The following is a 20,561-nucleotide window of genomic DNA, read 5'->3' on the forward strand; positions in this document are numbered from 1 at the left end:
TTCACCTCCTCTCCTCCTCTCCTTCCTTCATTCTTAAGTGGTTTTTGGCATTTGTTCACTTGCATTGTCCTTCCAGCTCTGCCGAGGAACAGCTGTAGAGGTGATGAAATTACTGAATTGTCAGGCCTGACCCCTCAGGCTCTGGCCAGAGTTGCATTTGCTGAATCCCCAGTGGGGGGGTTAGTGTGGATTATTAGTGGGCTTTTGGACAGCTTTCTGCTAACCTAAAGCAATGTGTGAAACCAGCACTGAGCTGACGGCAGATTTGGACATTTTTGGAAATGAATGCGTGTGTAGGTTTGATCTGGGCGGTCCGGAAATAAACATCTGTATATATTTTTATTGTTATTTTATAAGTTGTCCTTAAAAAATGACAAAATGCACAACATGCCAAAGGTCATTGTATAGCAGAAGGTAAATGTACGTAGGGTGTTACTCTAGGGGAAGGTTTGAGGAGGCCCACCCCTGTATTTGTTGTGAGGTGTTTAAACGCTGGCTAATGTGCTCATGGCAAGGTGTCCTGTAATACCAGAGTCTGAGTGAGGCCCAGTGGTGGGTGTTTGAATTGCAAGCTTTGAGTTTTCCTTGATCCACAGTGTTATGTGTACTGGAAATAAAATAAAATAAAAGCCATTACTATGCTCAGGGGACAGTGCAGTGGCTGGTGATGATTGTGACCGGCTGTGTCTGACAAGAATTGTCCTAGCAGACAAGTAATTCTAGAAGAAATCACATCTTTATTTAATGCAGGAGGCGAGACAAATATCTCCCTCAGGTCAGTACAGTGTTCTATAGCTTCCATGGGATTTGGCAAAACTCATGGTATACTGTGCTATTTCTATGGTAGTTCTTCTTCACTATGTTAGTTAAACTTTTTTTAAATAAAAGTTCTATTAAAAAAAGTACTTAAGTAATCTTTAAAAAAGTCTACTATGTAAATTATCTGCTAAATCTCAATTGAATTGAATTAATATTTTCACTGTTTTTCACCCATGATCTTTACACACTCGTATCTCTTCTACAAAGATGACTCTTTCAGTCCCCAACCATTGAAATCGTCTCTACAGAACCTAAAGTGGTTCTTCCATGGCATCGCTCCAAACAGCTCTTTCTTTGACACCTTTTAGTGGGTATTTGCGCTTGTGGCTGAATGTATCTAGTTAATGGTTAATTAGATTAACTGAGCTCCTTAAACACATTAAGTGTGGTCAGTGTTTCCCAGACCTTCTGAAGAGTGTGTGTGTTTGTGTAAGCATGTGAGTGACATTTGGTGAATGAGCTTTAGCACTCAGTGAGACAAATGGTATGTGCTAGGTTCATGCAGGGGCCTGGGACACTCACTGTAGTGGTTGTGTGTTTGTTAGTGTGTGGTCTTTCAGCAGTTGCATTTTCTGAGTGTTGCTTTAGCTCCTGTTGCTTCTTCAGCTCTCGTCTTTAAGTTACTTCGGCAGAAAGATGATTTCCACTCTTGAACCAGCTTTATGAGGACAGTCCTTATTTCACCACCTTCAGTGGTGAAATTCTAATAATATATTACAGTCCATCTCCTCAGTATTGAAATTCTAATCATAAATTTACTCCAGCAGTGCTGTTCTAATCAAGAATTAACCTCTGCCGCGCTATTCTAATCATAAACTTACCTCAGCAATGCTTAAATCACAAGTTACACCAGCTAATGTTACTATACTAGCCCTGCTCAACTTTCTGTTTCAATTAGCTCATAAACAGTTTTTGAAGAGTTAGTAAACTAATACTAAGCTTAAACATTATGCTGAATGCTTTATATAATGTGTGTTAGTGGAGCTTTAAAAACAATCTAAGAAGCCTTTGAATATACTTGAACCAGCATTCTGAGGGCAGTCCATCTCGGGCCAATCATTTAGTCAAGAACCTGTTTTTGTATGCTTGTGAGACACCAAACCTGTGTTTAATTTCTGTAGCTCAGATGCTTTGCCGAGTTCAAAACTGTCATGCACTGTCAGAATATAATAGCTAGTTTTGTTTAACTTGTGGTGGGTGCAAGGAAAAAAGTGGCTCTAAAGTTTTCATAGATGCATGATGTCATGGTTAATGTTAGGAACAGTTTCTCGCTGTGTTTTTCAGTTAAAGCTCAGGGTGCTTTGTGCCGTTAAACCAATATGCTTATGAAAAAGGTTGAGTTAGGCTTAACTGCACTGAAAAGACAACTGATGGGTGTTTTTTTTTAACGTTTCTAAAACACTGTTGAGCTTACAAGGAGAGCTTGGTTTGTGTCTATAGTACTAAAAGGGGTCTCTTTGATGCACAGCAACTCATTTTGCTGCTATATTAAACCCTTTATTAACCACTTAGACTTTTTATGTAAGCCCACACTCCATCACTGTCTACATAAACTGCCCAAAATAGAACCCTGTGGGACGCCACAAGATCCAAACTAAATGTTTATCAAGTACTAGTAGTCAAAATAGTTTCTGCATGAGAACTGATTAACAAATAATAAACCGAGGGTATAAGGGATTAAAATGAAATATCTAAAAAGTTGTAAAAGGAAATGTAAAACACTATTTGAACCAGCGACTGTTTTATTGCATTATATTTAAAACTGAAGACATGCTACTTAGCTACTAGTTAATTGCCAGATTATGATTTTGCTGTACTTTTAGTGAAATTAAACATCCTAGCACCACCTGCAACACTGAAGCGCTTATATTCAACACTTTGGCAATTTTAAATGGGCAACCCTTATAATTTTACATTTATAATTTCTCCAATACTGCAGGTGGTGCTATAACTTTTATTTGAACATTTTGGAGGAAAAGTTTTGTTACAAAGCATGGCTCAGTCACATGCTTTGCTGTTTGTAGTTTGGAGTTTATTCAGATTTAATGTACACATCTGCATTATTTCGTTTTCTTTGTAGTTTTTTTTTTTTTTTTTTTTGCTTAACCCTTTCGAACGTTGTCTTCGCAAGACATATAAAGAGGCCTTCATCCATCGTTTCTTTCAAGTTACAGATGGAAATGACACTTATGTGAGACCTGAACTGTGCTGTTCTCTTTTCGTTATCAGTTTTTTTTTGCATATCAGCAAACCTAAGTGCAAAACTTGAGCCCCTTAGAGGACGTGGAGTTCCGCAGTTGGCACCATGTAGTACCTCTGCAGGAGTTTGTGGTCAGAGGGGGTTTGGAAGGTGGGGGCTGGTTCTGCCTGAGTGAATAAGTGAGAGAGTTTGTCATGTCATAAAAAAAAAAAAATCCTGCTCTCTCACTTTATCTGACCAGATGGAACTTAAATCTACACAGCCAGGGTGTCACGGCTGCTTCTGAGTGCAGTGACTACAGAATATGCAATATATATATATATATATAGAATATGGATAAATGCAGGGATACATTATCAAATATTTATCTCAGCAGTGAAATATGTTACAAATTTACCTCAGTAGTGCTTTTGTAGTCATAAATTTACCTCGGGGGTCTAAGCCTGACTTTACCTCAGCAGTGCTACTCTATTTTAATGCATGTGAGTGTGAGAAGGTCGTCGGTGCTGAAAACATCCTACTTTTCGAGTGCACAGTGTTAATGTGCTGTTTGTTATCCCTCTCTCTCTTTTTCAGAGCCGGATGTCCTAGCTGTGTGTATGGAGAGCTGCGCCGGGCACCAGGCTCTGCTGTAGAGGAGCATGATGACCCTCATGATGAACATCATGCTGCTGCTGTTCTCCGTACTTTTAACTCAGCCTCTGCTGGGCCAGGCCAGGCCTGCTACTCCAGAACAAGGTAAAAAAAAAACACACACTCCAGTCTAGTAGATTATCTAGAGTAACAGGACGATATGACATGCTTATCTTGATACCTTGCGTCACAGTGAGCTCTACTGAGCACATTATGAGACTCAGCAGAACTTCCACAGTTGACTTTGCTTAATTGGATGTAGCGTTGCACAATATGGTGATGCTTTTGATGAACACAAACTTCACAAGTGTGTTCAAAGCTTTTGATGAATGAGTATGAGTTCAGAGTCGTGTAAAGATTGTAAAATGGTTATTTTCACTAGAATCAGGGAAAATTCAAACGGATCAGGGAGTTTTGTTTGTTTGCACTTTTCTTTCTTTGGTTTGTTCTTTCTTTTGTTCGTACTTTCTTTCGCTTTCTTTTGTTCGTACATTTTTTCATTCATTTGTTCATACTTTCTTTTTGTACTTTCTTTTGTATTTTTATACTGTCTTTTGTACATTCTTTTTTTATTTTCACACTTTTTCACTTGCCTACCTTCTTTTTTTCTATCTTTCTTTCTATTCTACCTGTCTACCTTTTCCTTTCTATTTTTCTTAAATAGTTCAGTACATGCATACCTTTTGTGCTTACTTTTCCTCTTTCTTTTGAGCTTCTGTGGTTTATCTCCTACTTTTTTACCTACCTACGTTTTTTCTTAGTTTCTTTTGTTTGTTCTTTCGTTCATTTGTTTGTACTTTCTTTTGTATTTTTGTATTTCTTTCATACTTTCTTTTGTATTTTCACACTTTTTTTTACTTACCTACCTTCTTTCTTTCTATCATTTTCATTTGTACCTGCCTACCTTTTTCTTTCTATTTTTCTTAAATAGTTCTGTACATGCATACCTTCTGTTCTTTTGCTCTTTCATGCTTTATATCTTTATTTTTTAACTTCCCTACATTCCTTCTTTCTTTTTCTTCCTTTTTATTTCCTTCCAAAACACATCTTGTCTAGTCCCTGTAGAGAAATACTGCCAATATAATGGGACTCCCTGGAGCAGATTGACTTTTAATGTAAAGCCCTGTACAAAGCATGGGGGAACATTGGAATGTCTTCTGGGATGATGGTTCTCCATCCAATACTTTTGGAATGAATTGAGGATGATTAGGTGGTGTGAATGGGGGCCGAATTATATTAAATCCACATGTATGCCCCAGAATCTTGTATAATTGGCAGAAAAGTGCAGGATACGTGTTTTAATACTCTTTTTTTTCCTGTCTTTACTGAGTGTTATTTTTTTCTTTTTTTTTCTTTTCTTTTTTTTTTGTCTTTTTTTAAATTCTTGTTTTTTTCCCTAACCGAGAACACATTTTCTTCCTTTCCTTTTCCTGTGACATTTACGTTTAAATGCTATGTGGATATGCAAAACTAAGACAGGCATTTTTGCTGAAGTTTAAAACTTTTTTTTTTTTTGCCAAATGACTCCTTCTAAAAGCTCCTCGGTTTGGACGGGTTTCTGAACAGCTGGCAAGAGCAGGACAAGCATTTCCGATCCGCTTTGGATGCAGTTCGGAATCTTTTTTACGAAGCCAAACAGCCCAAAGCCGATGCACATTTTGAGTTCAAGTATGTAGTTTAAACCACAGTCTGGTAATCACAGGAAACCAGTGCTTTTACTGCAGCTTCTTCTGGTAGTCGGTTTACGGCGCTGTACAGTCTGTTTAAAATGCATAATGGAGCTCCATCAGCAGCAGTCCGTCACGCTCGCTGTGATGGACGTTCTCCCCCCTGTGAGAGATACGGGTTCTCTCACACGAGCCCCGAAACTCGGTTCAGGTGTTCGTGTTGTTGTTCGGCTCTTCGTGCACTTTTCCAAAACACGTCAGTGGAGCAGGTTGAACTGTAGACCCTGTGCTCTACACCCGGATGGAGAGAGTCGGGTGGTGGTGGAGGAGGAGGGGATGGATGGGGGTGGCAGCCCACCGTGAAACGAAATCCTGAAAAATGTGTCTCCTGGCAACATTCCAGCAGAGTGAGGACGGTGCCGTGCGCCGACTCGCAGGCCTGAACGTGTGCTGCACCTTCATACTGCTGCTGCTGAAATCAGCACCCCCCCCTTCACCCCTCCACCCCACATCCAGCACTGAACACGTCTTCCACTGTCCTCATTCAGCAGCCTGCCTTTCTTACTGTCGCCACTCTTATTTTCTTTTACCGTCTTTCTCTCTGCTGCTGCTCTACTTCTTTAACTCTTTTCTTACCTTCCTTGCTTTTGTTCCTTTCCTTCCTTTTGTACCTGTAACTTTTTTCTTTTTTACCTCTTATACTTGCATTCTTTTTCCTTTTTTCCATTTCATTCTTTTTTCATCATATACAGGTCCTTTTTTGTTTGTCTCACTTTGTTCTTTCTACCTCTCATACCTTCTTTCTCTCTTTTTATTTGTTCTACCTTGCAAACTTGCATTTTACTTTTTGTACTTTCTGCTTGCTTACTCTTTTTTTTTTTGGAGTATTCATCTCTTTCTCTTCTAAGGCATGCCTTCTTTTCTTACTCTTACATTTCGAAATTTCTGTATCACTACCTCCCCTGATTCATTCTTTCTGTTTCCTGCCTTTTTTGTCTTTCTTTATATATATTTCACTTCCTGTACGTTTCTGTCTCTCTCTTCTACATTTCTAACTTCTCTCTTGCTCACACTGGTTTGCTCTCCCACTCAGTTGTTGGTGTTAACCTGTAAGTCAGGTGTGTGTTTCTATCTGTAGCCTCCAGCTACGCAAAAATATCCTCCCCCCATATCCTCTCTCTCTCTCTCTCTCTCTCTCTCTCTCTCTCTCTCTCTCTCTCTTTCCCTTGCTCTCTCTTGCTTGCTCTCTCTTTCTCTCTCTCTCCCCTTCTTTTGTAATGAAAAGGTATTTGTTGTCAGGGGAAGACTCAACTAGCAGGGAAGCTATAAATTACTGCTTCTTTTTCTGTTGCTTTTTTTTTTTTTTTAAAGAGTGACAGTGAGCACTCCGCCCTGTGGCGGTATTCCACAGTAGAGATCATGTTTCTGGGAAAGAGCGTTCAGTTTTGGTTCTGATGGGCAGGAGAGAGATAAAGCATGCATGAGAAGGTAGCGTTTATGAGGGTTGAGATTTTAACACTATAGAAATACTGGGTTTTATATAATTATGCAGCAACGATGCAATTTACTGTACTGAGTTTTGTTGAGGTTGTCGTTCGGAAACTACAATATGCTGAAAACAAATGTGCTACCATATCAGTCCACATGTGTGGAGTGAGTTAAGGAATTGAGTTTTCGATTGGTAGAGATGGCGCGATCAGGTTATTCAGTTCACAGCTTTCTTCGGTAAGATATAATGATTCAAAATGGGTTATAGATTATGCCATAATAGAAGCAATCAAATATCATGATACTGTGATCTTCATTTCCATCAGTAACGTTAAGCTCCAGCCTCAGTGGGAATCAAGTGTCCGGTTGAACTGGGCCCTCAGGGGTCGTCCTGCAAGAAGATGTATTGCAGAGGAAGGAGTGAAGAGATATAGGAGAGAAAGAGTTCCAAACATGATGGATTATCTTTTCACCCTCTCGGCCACTCCATCACCAAATGGTCAGGCGTTTTCGGAGGCCCTCTGCCCTTTTCCCCTCCTCTCCGTCCTCCCTTCTTCCTCCTGTCACAGTAAACAGCGCCTCTTTCCCCCCACTCCCCTGTCCTTTCCCCCGCTTCCTTCGCTTCCTGTGGAGTGAATGATAGTTTCAGCTGTCGATGAGTGGACCCGACGCGACAGCATTTGTGCGGTTTGTCTTCCTATTTCTCCTCCTCCTCCTCCTCCTCCTTCTCCTTCTTCTCCAGGAGGAAAAACAAACGAAACCAAACACCGGGACCTCAACCCTCAACAAGTGCCGCTTTAAACGCCACCCTAATGCAATCAGGAGATGGTAATTGAAGCAGCCTACGTTCATTTCTGGGGTGGCTTTTCTTTTTGCTTTGTTTCTTTTCTCTGGACCAAAAGAGAATGAAACCGAGGCGGACAATCCATTCATTTTCATAACCAGCTCCATATGGAGAGGAGTTGTTTATTTAGAAATATCCCTCAGTTCTGTGTAGGAGACTGTACACTTCCTGCCCTGAATTTACAGAGTTGCTTGGTTTCAAGTCAAACCATGAGTTCCTTTTTTCCTCCTGCCTTTCTTTTCTACTTTGTTCTTCTTGCACAGAACCTTTTGGTCAGCTCTTCTCCTTTCCAGAACGGGAATTTGCCTCAGCCTAGCCTGGACAATTAACAGTAAAATACCAAATATCACTGGCTTTGGGGTTCATGAATCTACTGGAAATCATGTGGTGTTTTGTTTGTAGTTCCAGGAAAGGTCTAGTGGAAGTTAGGTGCTGCCTATATTTGGAGTTGAAAAGGCCTCTTTCAAACCAAAAGGGTTGTTTATGAAAGGTTTAAGGGGGCCCCTGTCATTTCTTAAGGCATAGCGAGGGGCCCACGCATGTGCATAGGGGCCCCCATCATGCCTTAACCCAGCAGCACCATGCTGAAGACCATGCTCAATTCCCCTATGGATCCTTTTGACTGTGAACTTCCCCCTGCTGTCAGTCAAAAGAGGGAGGATAAAGAAATGAATGGGTGGGAAGTGCCAGAATGGAAGCATGACTATGTCAGGTTGCATGGTGCAATGTGAGGTTTGAACCAGGCTTTGAAATGTATGGTGCCCTGTATTCAAATTATATCAAAACTAAAGAAGTTTTGCAGCTTTTCATGCACATTTTGCCATATTTGAACATTGCACAACTGAAATGAATGGAAATGTGTTTTTATCTTGCTTTTCAAAAAAAAGGCAACTACAAAAACATTGCAGATGGCTTTTCATTTAAAACAAGGGTGCTGCAGACACAGAAGCCAGTCTCAGCTGGGCTTGAACAGTTTAGCCACGGTTGATAAGACTTTGCTGTGTCTGTTAGCATCAGCTAGCCTCTGATTAGCTGGAGGATTTTGGCCACAGTTGATGGTAGCTAACTGATTGTTTTTCTCAGCTGGATTACTCGCTAAGTTGACAGCAGACTCACACATAGCTTTTCCCTGATATATTCATCACCTGATTTGGCTAAAATGCCAAGGTGGTAATGGGTAGTGTTGTCTGTGGAACTTAAGGTGTTGTGGACCAACACCTTAAGTTTTAATTTGATTTTAAGTGTTTTTTGCTTTTGTTCTCCTAGGCTACTCGAATATGAATTGTGAACGAAGCGAGTTAAGTTGCTTGTGGTTCTTAATTTTCAGAGTTGAACTGCCAAACCATCTTTCCAGTTTTTCCTGTGTAGTGGGGGAGAGACATTTCCAGTCACATTTGCCAACCAAAATCATGGTCTTGGTGAAGGCAATTATAATTAGATTTTTTTTTCTTTAAACATGACTAGTGCTTTCTGTCTATACATGACAATTTTTCCTCTTTTTACCGTTTATTTGTGGTGTATTCTGGACAGTTACTAATGTAAACTGTGTGATTTCACACAAATGTGTCTGGTAAAATATCTGCCCAGCACTTCTTAATGCTTATTGCCAGTGATATCAACCATGTCATCTCCTCCAAATAACATAAATGCAACCATTTATTATTTTGAAAAAATATATTTGGCTTATTTTTCCATTCTGCTTGTTTCATCCTAAAGCCAAATCCCATTAAAAACCATGTGGCTCTTCTGACTAAGGGTTTTTTTGCTACTTTTAAATTAAACAGACTGGAAAACAGTGGTATTCCGAGTGTTAGTCATGCATAACTAGACAAAGAGAGAGACTAACTTTTAATAGGAATTTGTTAATAATCCACTAAACGTTTAAATGAGTCGTTATGCATGAAGAAAGCAGCAGGTCATCCTTCACTGAGTAGATTTTTGATGTTCTGTACTGCTTTTAAATTTCCTGGTACACTCTTAAAAATAAAGATGTTACCAAGTGTTCTTTCCCGATAACATGGAAAATAATGCTGTTCCTCAATTTATTGTGGGCCTGACTCACCAGTGTCTTTCTTCATTTTTTTTTTTTAATCCCTTTAAAATTTTTGTGTGTGTAGAAAACAAGTCCATTGTTTGTAAAAAAAAAAAAAAAGATGAGAGTATGAAAAAACCTTTTAAATGAAGAAAAATAGTTCTTCATGAAACTAGTTAAACTAAACCAGGGTTCTTCTGTTGCATCACTCAAAGAAACCACTTAAAGCTGATTGGACTGATTTGGAAAGTTCTCATCTATAGATATAAATTCACAATGATCTGCTTCATTCTCTTTCCCTCTTTTATTTTGAATTCTCCTTTCCTTTATCTGTCCATCTAATACACACTGGCTGTCCCAGTGTGGAGATGGGGACGGGTGGGGACTGAGGGAACAATAGCTTTGATTCAGCAGGGCTGCCTGAGCTCACCCCCACTGCCCCCTGCAGTGTGTGAGTGTGTGTGTGTATGCGTGAGTTGTGATTGTTTGTAGAACTGCAGTCATTGTGAACAAATGCCATTAGCATCTAAGGCTTGATGAAGGCCTGGGCCTGGGCGCAGTGTGAAAAGTAGGGGGAAGGGAATGTGTGTTTCTCACCACTTGGCTTAGCACCCCAACAAGACAAGGTCTGTATTCTCAAAAAAAAAAAAGAGTGATGCCTGGTGTTTTTGTAAAATAAATCTGTGTTAAGACCCTTAAATGTTTAAGGCAGTGGCTGTAAAGGTGTTTTTAAACTTATTTCTGCTATAAAAATGATTCTTCTTCTCTTGTGTCTCTCAGAGAAGCTCTGTTATAGCACTTAAAAAAAAACGGTTTTGACAATTTTGCTAGGTTGCGGCCAAATTTTTGTTGTTTTTGGCGTGTTACTTAATGTAAGCTTTCAAAGTTTAAGCCCAAATTTACCTAAAACACCCAAAATTTTATGGTAGAAGACAGGTATGCTAGAATCTGTGAGTCAGATGCCAATTAGCTTGAGCTAGCCAACTTGTGAAATTTGGAAAGTCTTGCTTGTGAAAATAAATCAAATAGACAATCTTGTATTCTTGAGAAGAATATACAGCTCTGGAAAAAAAACACTTCGTGATGGCGATTTTCCTTGAATTTACCAAATAGAAAACCTCTAGAATATAATCAAGAGGAAGATGGATGATCACAAGCCATCAAACCAAGCCTAAGTTATCCAAAAGCAGTGTGCAAGACTGCTGGAGGAGAACATGCGAAGATGCATGAAAACTGATTAAAAACCAGGATTATTCCATCAAATATTGATTTCTGACCTCTTAAAACTTTATAAATATAAACAAATATGTATGTATATATGGTTATACCCATAATAGGAATGCAAAAGATTTAGTTGCATGAATCTGAAAAAAGTCACCCATATCTCATTCCGTATTTCTGTCCAGCACTGCATCCGTCCTCTGCTGAACTAACAGCCGTACAGCTTCCTAAAGGAAATCCCATTGTTCATTCAGTGTTTGTATTGCTTCCTATTCTGCAGTCTCTCACACTCTCGCTTTCTACTCCACTATTCATTTTGATCATTACATTTCCCTCCTTACCAGCAAGCACATTAAAAAAATAAATAAATAAAATCCTTTAATGAGTCTCTATCATTAACCAGATTTTCATGAACGTCCATCAGCTGTTCCAAAGAGTTTGAAGTGGGCACAAGGGCCCCGGCCCCTCGCAGCTCAACTGCTTCTTTTTTTTTTTCTTCACAAAAATACAGACTTTGATCTGACTTAATCCCATCAACGAATCAGAAGGATCAGCTAGGCTGTGGATTCCTCGAGGAGACTAAGGCTCGGTGGGGTTTCGTGCTCAACAGCTTTTAGATCATTTGAGGGATGAGGCAAGGTTCCATCACTGGGATATAAAGTACCATGTGACCATTTGGAGTTATGTTAAAGCAACCTTATGCTGTAGTTGTGTGTTGTTCTGTTTCTGCTCTATATAATTATTTTTGGTGGAGCTGCATGATGCCTCTTGTCGGAACTGTGTAACGCTGCGTTCACTTACTGTATGAATTATATAGAATTAAAAATATATCTCTATGATCAATCATGCTTCTTTAAGGAACCAGCGGTAGATCTTCTATGGAGTGTATTTGGCATTTACTACAACTCTTGATCCTGTATCTCTCAGCTTGTGCACAGTGTCACAGTGTCCGTGACAAGGAGCTCAAACATAAATTTGTAGAGCAAAAGTACTAGTTTTCACATAAAGCTTTTTAAAAGCTTAACCATATGTATCTTTTTTTTATAGTGATATTGAACTTTTCAATGGAAAATTGCAGATCTTCCTGATAAATCTTTATTTTTGATGATTAGTTTAAGTCAAGGTTCTTTCAATTGAAATAATATGTTTATGAGCATAATATGTATTAGTTGTGTACATATTGTGTAGTTTTAGTTTATGATCTTGCATGACAATGTCCTTGCTCCTTTTGTTTTAGTCAGTATTCTTGTTTTAGTGTTGTTAGTGAACATCTGTTCTCTTTTATAGCGCAGTATTTATCTCCTGCCAATATCATTATTCTGTGTTTCTGTTCTTTAACCTACATTACAACTAGGAACAAGCTATGTTGATTAGCAATCACAAATGAACAGATAAGCTACCTAGCTTTATTTCATTTGTAAATGAATCCCCATTGCAGCTTCTTCAGTGTGTCTACAAAACACTCACTCTGTCAACACTGGCATAAGGACAAGAGGATATTGAATTTTTCTCTTGGGTTCTTGTGAGCGTTGGTGCTTGAATGTGATTCACTCGTAATGATGTGAGGCATTTGTGGAGCGCTCGGTAAGTGGCCTGGTTGGAGATGCAGTAGTTGAGCTGATCAGGTAAACATGCAGTAAAGGGTGTTTGTGGGCATTGCGAGATAAACTACAGTTATAGTTCAACTGCATTGATTTCAGATTTTGTCCCAAAAGTTTGTGGACTTGGATACTTTAATTCACTAGAAGAACGTATACCATATTTTTAACACTTTAAGGCAGATCTGAAAATTTTCTGGTCTATTTTTTTTATATAAATAAGGTGCACTGGATTATAAGGCTCATTTTAAGAGACACTATAAGGAACTTCTACTTCTGCAGGTCTCACTGCTGGGTGGTGGTGGGCTGGGCTAGCTAGCTAAGTTAAGTTAAGCTAAACTAAGTAAACAAAGACTTTCTTTTAAAGTCAAATGAGCGCTGGATGTTTTTCTACACAGATTTCTCTCCTGAAAACTGTTTATTTGGGTGAGTAAAGCGCTTTCATTTATTTACAGTAAGTTTAGATTCCAGAATTTCTCCAGCTTTAAGACTTTAGTGTTAGCGTTAGTGGCTAACCACTAAAAAATAGCTAGCGCCGTTAGCAGCTAATGTAATTTTGCCCTAGCAGTGCTAGCCGGGGTTAGCAGCAGGGTACAGTCCGATAATACTCACCTCTGAACTGGGAAATAGTGGTTAGTGGCTAATGCTAATGCTACTCCCTTGTGCTGGAAAGCTAAACTGAAACTTATTTATAACACTCTACTTCAGCGGAGTGGCTTTATTGCTCCTGGCTTTACTGACTGGTAAAACATTGGATTAAAAGGCGGAATCACAATTTTTGGAAAAATTAAATGATTTTAGGTGCACCTTACAGTGCGAAAAATATGGTAGGTATGATCTTATTAGAAAAGTCACTGTGCCCAGTACCAAACATTAGAAGATGGGGTATAAATCCTGTAGAACAGTTAAACTGAGTTCTTTTTTCTCTTCTGTTTTTCAAATTCTTTCTCCTGCATTATACAGATGCATATTGTCTAATTAAACAAAATATTTCTTTTTTCTTTTTACACTCTCTGTAATATAATGTACACTTGGAACCGGGTTTTTTAAGCACTGGTGATGTGCTTGGGCTCAGTATGCTTGGAGGAAGGCATAGTGTCGATACAAAATTCAAGAACATTTATCACAATAAACAAAATATAAAATATTGTCATATTGCCCAGCTCTCTATACAGCTTATTCCAGTACATTCAGTATAAATTCTTCACTTCCATACTTTGTTTAATGTTCATATTCAATATAGTGCATGTGGCAGACTGCAGTACGACACAGGAAGCATAGGGGGCAGCATTTAATTTGTTGTTTTGCTGCATTAGAGAAGGTGAAACTGCTTGTTGCTTTTATTTTTTGCTACAGTAACAGTAATGGTGGATTTGATTAGTCTAGATCTTTATGGATTATATATTTGATTACTAGATTATAAGTGTTAGTTGAAGACAGACGGTGTTGGATGTGTGTATGTGTATGTAAAAGTAAAAAGTAGCAAAAGAGATTCACAGTGCTGGATTGTGCAGCACTTCAAAGTGACGCACTCTTTTACGCTGCTTTTTACGGGACTTTTATGGCCTGCCTGCGACCTGGAGTAATAGCAGGAATGTTGACCAAAGCTTACCCACCAGTGTGAGAGAGAGAGAACTGGACTGGAATTTGACCAAAGCATTTGACCATATACATATACAGCTCTGGAAAATAATAGGAGACCACTTAATTGAAAACTGAAAACCTGAAATTGAAATGAACAACCTCTAGAATATAAAGAGGCAGATGAATGATCACAAGTCATCAAACTAAGCTAAACTGCTTGAATTTTTGCACCAGGAGTGCCATAAAGTTATACAAAAGCAGTGTGAAAGACTGGTGGAGAAGAACATGTCAAGATACATGAACCTGGGTTATTCCACCAAATATTGATTTCTGATTCTAGATTCTGTGTGGCTGATATACTGATCACTGATGCAGTATGCTTACATTTCAGTTTTATGTGATTACAAATGTAATAACTAATTTAAGAAGGTAACTGTGACTTTATAGAAGATAAATGAGGTCATTATTTACAAAAAAAATAAATAAAATAATACAAATTTGTTCATAAAAACATGTTAATCTAATTTCTAAATTTATGCCATTGACCACCAAATACATACAAATACATATTTATATTTTCTCCCTCTAACTGACTCTCTCTCTCTCTCTCTCTCTCTCTCGATCTTTTGCTCCCATTCCTTATAGTGTTTTGGAGGGGGAAAGTTGAGCCTCCACCCCATAACCCCTCTCAGTTCCTGTCAGGATTAGTAGCCCCTGTTAGACACATGCAACGCAGGAAATACCTTAACTAGGCCCAACTGGGGTCACTATGGTTACCCTGCCCTGAAACCTGCCACTACAGGCTTCCAGAATATTTTCTCTCTCTTTTTTTTTCTTTTTTTTTTCTTCTCTTCTGTGTTCTGTCTCTCTCTTGCTGTCACTATCACCTTTCTGGACTCCGTCACACCGTAAACCCACCACATGTTTTGTCAAGGAAGTCTTCCCTCACTTTAGTTATTGCCCTTTTTAACTGAGACTGTGTATGTGTGTGTGTATGCATGTCTGTGTGTCTATCCTATTTCGTATACCATTAATGCAGTGTCTGTTTTACACTCTTTCATTCACTCTTGCCCTCTCTCTGTCTCTCCTGCACTCTCGTCTACTCCTTTTGTCTCTGTCTCTCTCTGTCTCTCTCTCTCTTTTCTGTCAGCTCTCTATTGTTGGGGAGGCTTTGTTTGCAGAGTTAGTGGTACTGACAAAAGGTGGGAATGCTGTGTTCATTCTGGCCAATAGGAAGTCCAGGATTTGTGGGTGTGCTCGCTGGGTTTAACTTTACCATGCGCTTAAAAGCAAAAGCCAGGCCTCTGTTCAGTTCAGGTACATGATGGATTTATAAACATATTATAAACTATCTTTTATAATATGTTTATAAAAGATAGTTTTTTTCTGTGTACATCATTCAAACTCTTAAAAATAAAAGTGCTGCAAATTGTTTACAACTTCATTTATTCCTTGAATAACAGTTATAGACCCTACATTTTTAGTAGTCCAAAAATTTTTCAACCACCTTACTCACTGAAGTCTCACATTTTAAGAGTTGTATTATTTTCTGGAGTTTATAAAGGTGCTACAAAGGGTTCCAAAAGCTTTAGAACAACTATGGGTTCAAAATAGAACTGTGTTTGCAAAAGATGTATTAAAATGAGTGTGAAGAACCTTAAGAAGCTAAATAAACATTTAGTTATAGAGTTCTTTGCCAAAGTGAAGGGTTTTCACACTCACACCCTCATTAATATACAAACATTTATTCAAACATGGCTCTTTCTGAACCTGAAGATTTGTCATGGCTTGAAAAAAAAACATTTGGCTCTCTGACACTTTAAACTAGGGCAGGCTTGCATAAAAGATATGAAAAACTTCTATATGAAAAATGTATATATTTAGAAACCATCTAGCCACAAATCCAGCCCTGTCCTTTTCTAATCTCTTTCCCACTAAAGAAATCACAGGCACCACAACAACATTTGAATATGAAGCTGTTGACATTTGTGCTATTCTAAATTCTCACCTCGGCCCAATTGTCATTCAAGCCGCAACAATTAGCATGTGACATAAGGATGTCCCATTTCACAACTGAACCTTTCATAAGAGGCTCAGAACAGAGACCCCCTGCTGTCTGCTGTTTGTGTCCCCCAACAAGAACCATTTGCCCTTACGAAGGCGGATTGACTTTCCAGACATTTGGAAACAGTTGGGAGTCTGGAGGTCTGCTGCAGGAGGGGGTCGGGGTCAGCATGCTGATGGGCAATACGTTGTGTTGTCCACCACCAAACTCCCCTTAAGAAACAAGGAAAATCTTATCCCCACCCCCCACAGTCATCAGTAGCAGCGACAGGGGGCTCAGGTGGCCGTCTGTGTCCCCAACACCACCACACCCCCCACCCTTCACTTTCAGCCCACAATTGAATTTGGGCTCCCTCTTTGGATCGGCCTGACAATTGGCCCTTGACTAATTCGAGCCGAGATTCGATTTTGCTGGATGAGGCTTCGAGTAAAGTCTTTAGGTGCTGGAGTTTCTGGAGCCAGGAAAAACAAACAGGGATCAGGGATTCGATAAGAGAGATTGCGAGCGTGATGTTTTGGGGTGGCGTCGAACAACATGGCCGTGTTTTACTTGATTTTGACCAGAATAACAGTCACAAAGGATGACCTGAGCATGGAAGTTCATGACATGTGGACCTTAATTTGGCTGAACCATGCTGTATGTGGATGGTCACATGCTATCATGTGAGGTTGAAGGTATAGTTTGGCCGAAGATCAAGATAAGAGCATGATTTTATAACTGAATCAGTGGCAGGCAATCAGATAAGACATGCTTGATTTGGATGTCTGGTGAGAATGTGTAATTGCACATCGCATGTGGAAAAATACTTTTAAAACAGGCTCTTCTCAGTTCTAATTCTGTTTCTTTGGTTTGATAATGCATAAATAAGCAAATGAAGACTGAGTTTATTGTTCTGATATCTCCATGTTTGCAGTAGCTCTTGTATTAACACCATTAGCAGTGCCACAGTTGCTCAGGTAAACAGAAAAGGCTGTAGTGGCCAGAAAACTTTCTAGAGAAAGCTACAAGACCACTCTGTTTTAAGAATGACTATATTTGGCTTTGCAGGAATGGTAATGCCATTTTTGAGAATATTACTTTTCACTCAGGAATATTAATGTTTCAATTTAAAAGAGAACTGCTGCTCTAATTATCAATTGTCTTCATGTTTGCAGTTGCCCTGGTGGATGCCCCTATGTACAGCCTATATGTTGGTAACAAGCTTGATCTGAGCTGTGAGACCAAGGACGAGACTCAGGAGGTCAGCTGGACCAAAGACCAGGTTCTCATCATCAACGGGGACCATACGCGTCTACGCAGTGGCGCACTGGAGATTGAGGGCGTGGAACCAGCCGACTCGGGCCTGTACGTCTGCTTCGCCCGCAGCCCTGCAGGAAACCACACAAAGTATTTTAACGTCAGCGTCTCCGGTAAGCGAAAGAGTGACTTGACGTTCAAATCAAAGAAACGTGTGTGTAAAACTTCACGTAGGATGTTGCCATCTCTAAAAGATCATTTTAGTGAAGGAAAAAGCTGTTATTTGAGAAATGTGCATGCAGTAAATATTCTGCATGTTAGAATTGTGGTATTTTTTTTTGTTCATATGGGTAACAATATCATTACATAAAAAAAATGCCCTGAAATATCGCGCTATTATTTTAGAGCCATATTGCTTTCCCTTTGATGGGAAGATCTGCTTTTCTAATATCAGGAAATGACCTGCATACTTTGAGTTCTTATGGTTATACAGTAGATATTTACCCCCCCCCACTCCTCTTGTCTCTGTTTAGATGCCCTTGTTTCTTCTGAAGACGATGATGACGATGAATCTTCTTCCGAGGAGACGAAACAGTCCAGCAGCCAGAAGCTCCTCTCCAACAGCCAAGAGCTACTGCGTGAGTCTGCCTGCCTTCTCTGTGGTCCTATAAATAACTATAAACCAAATGAGCTCTAAACCTGATTTACTGAGTCTGGGCTATGCATTTAATGACACCTCACACCATTTGCAAAGTGCTTGGCGTGAAGAATGTTCCAGTCAGGAACCAATAATGGGTGGAATTCTGGTAAGTTAGTGAACTGGTCCTGTTCCTGAAGGCAAGCTCATATCCAGTAGAAAACTTCAGCTCAGCAGCTCACAGTAGGCCTGAGGAATGTACTTGACCTCCAGCTATTAGATGATGATAACTTTTCATTCCTTCTGCCGGATTAGTCTTGGTGTCTAGAGGGCAAGACACTACACATCTAAACCTCTAGAGATGGGTGGATGTGTTGTACTGTAACTTTGCGTTAGTGTAGATTGTGTAAAAAGTAAGATGTAGTTCAACAATCTTATTTACAACCCTAACCTTTTATTCAGTCTCAGAATAAAGCCCAGTTTTTAGTTATTAAAGGTTCAGTGGGGATGAACTTCTCTTCAGATTTCTGTTTATGACCCCTCCAAATCTTGTATTGCATAGATTTCCACTATATTTCTGCTATTCTCTTACTGACACTTTTAGTTCGAAATGCTTTTAGCAAGTTAAAATAAAATGTAGACAGGTTAGCTTTTAGCCCTACATGCCTTCCCTCTTCCAGATTTTTCTTTCTTAAAAGAAGAAATAGTTAAAACTAACGCAGGCTAGCATTTAGCTTTTAGCCTAGCGCAGATCCCCATTTGACCCTGGCTCTTGCTTCTTCACACAACAAGTTTAAGCTCCCTTTCTGCAGATTTTGGCAAAGCTAAAACTGTATCTCAAGGTCTGACAAAGCAAAGTCTGGAGGTAATGAGCTGCTCTCCAGCATCAACAACACCTTATTCATTCAAGTTTGTCGTCACATTTTGCCGTTTTGCTAGCTTTGACTAGGCTGTTGGATTTCTGTAAGTTTTGGGGATGTGAATATAACTGGGCAGGACTGTTTTAGTGTTTTGGAATCATGGATCTGTTGGATTAACCTTTTTAAAAGAGTGAATAACTAGGAATTTAGAGTTCATGGTTTGTCACTTCCAAGTACTGAACTCATCAAACTTACCAAAATAATCTTTCTATTTTATTTCACCTTTAAACGGTTCAGAGCTGCTCTGTATCTCCACTGTGAACTGTGAATTGAAGCTACCTGCTCCTCTAATCTCTTGCATTCTTGTTCCCCTTCCCCTCTGTTTTGCTCCATTTCACTTCCTTATCCCTTGTTCCTTTCTGCCCCTCCCCGTTCCTCAGCTATGGCGCCAGTGTGGGCTCAACCTGATAAGATGGAGAAGAAGCTCCACGCTGTTCCCGCCAGCAGAACAGTCAAATTCCGCTGCCCGGCCGTCGGTAGCCCAAACCCCACACTTAAGTGGCTTAAGAACGGCAAGGAGTTTAAGCGAGACCAGCGGATAGGAGGCTTCAAGGTGAGAACGGAGTACACTAACGCACTGTGGCCTTTACTGATGGGGCAAACTTTGATTAAATAATTTTTTATATGTGTTACATTACCTCAGGGGCGCTGATATGCAAGTGAATCACATTATAGCCGTGTGGAAGAAAGATTGTGCTAGCATAGAGCACAGAGAATTTTAAATAGATTATTTTATAGCTCATTATTTGTTTGGACAATAGCTTAGAGCTTTTATTTTGGCTATTAAAACTTTTATTTTTTATTATTATTTCTATCGAATCTTATACTATAAGTAGTTGATTCTAATTTGTATAAAGTTATGAAGCTGATTATCAACATTTGCAATATGTTTTTGCAGTATTTTTTTTTAGTTTAAGCCATTTCCTTATATAAAGTTATATATTTTTTTATATATATATATATTTTTTTTTTAACGTTTGAAACTGTGCGAATGTCTACCTGCAGCTCTGCTGTGTTTGCTGTGGTTGAGTTCCACACCTGGGATGGTGCAGAGGTTGAAAGTTAACACCTGTTCCCACTAGAACACAATGGATCTTGAATATCCATGGCCTCGGGGCAGGCCGCTGTAGTTTGTCTGAGCGCAAATAGGCTGACCTGGAAGCTTTGAGTTTCTTCTACAGACTGCAGTGGGCTTGGCTGTCCTCCTTTTACACAGCTGCGCAGAGTCTTCAAGAAAACGTAGACTCTTAAGTCTTTAGTTACTCTCTATTGTGATTTGTACAAATACTCATTGTTAAGCGAATATCTGATAAAAATCACTATTAATAGTCATGGGCTTAGAATTGATTGAATGAGATGGGTTGATCTTGAGGTTAAGGCTTAGAGTGAGTTTTAGTTTTAGTTATGTTTAAGAATTTATTTGATCTTTTAGATGTGGAATTAACTTTTTTTTAAGCAAATTTTCAGCAACATGGCAATTCTACAGGAGAAGGATAAAACCCTTTTATTTAATATTTCTTTCCAAGCCATTTTAGAGTTTTTTATTGGTCCATTATTTAATCATTACATTTTTAAATCAACTATACATCTATAATATAGGGAAAAAAGGTCAAGTTT

General features: G+C 39.2%; 1 protein-coding gene across 4 annotated transcripts in view; it reads left to right on the forward strand.

Annotated features, from left to right (window-relative positions):
- Positions 1 to 20,561, forward strand: part of fgfr1a (fibroblast growth factor receptor 1a) — a 60,142-nt gene that overhangs the window by 10,311 nt on the left and 29,270 nt on the right. For all 4 annotated transcript variants that reach the window (XM_007235232.4, XM_007235234.4, XM_049485714.1 and 1 more), the window contains exons 2-5: positions 3,596 to 3,757; positions 17,306 to 17,560; positions 17,921 to 18,025; positions 19,325 to 19,497. In XM_007235232.4, coding sequence (XP_007235294.1) covers positions 3,661 to 3,757; positions 17,306 to 17,560; positions 17,921 to 18,025; positions 19,325 to 19,497 — 630 coding nt within the window. In that variant the 5' untranslated portion in view covers positions 3,596 to 3,660. The remainder of the gene's footprint in view (positions 1 to 3,595; positions 3,758 to 17,305; positions 17,561 to 17,920; positions 18,026 to 19,324; positions 19,498 to 20,561) is intronic.

This window comes from Astyanax mexicanus, chromosome 12 (assembly GCF_023375975.1).
Source record: "Astyanax mexicanus isolate ESR-SI-001 chromosome 12, AstMex3_surface, whole genome shotgun sequence".
Lineage (NCBI taxonomy): Eukaryota > Metazoa > Chordata > Actinopteri > Characiformes > Acestrorhamphidae > Astyanax > Astyanax mexicanus.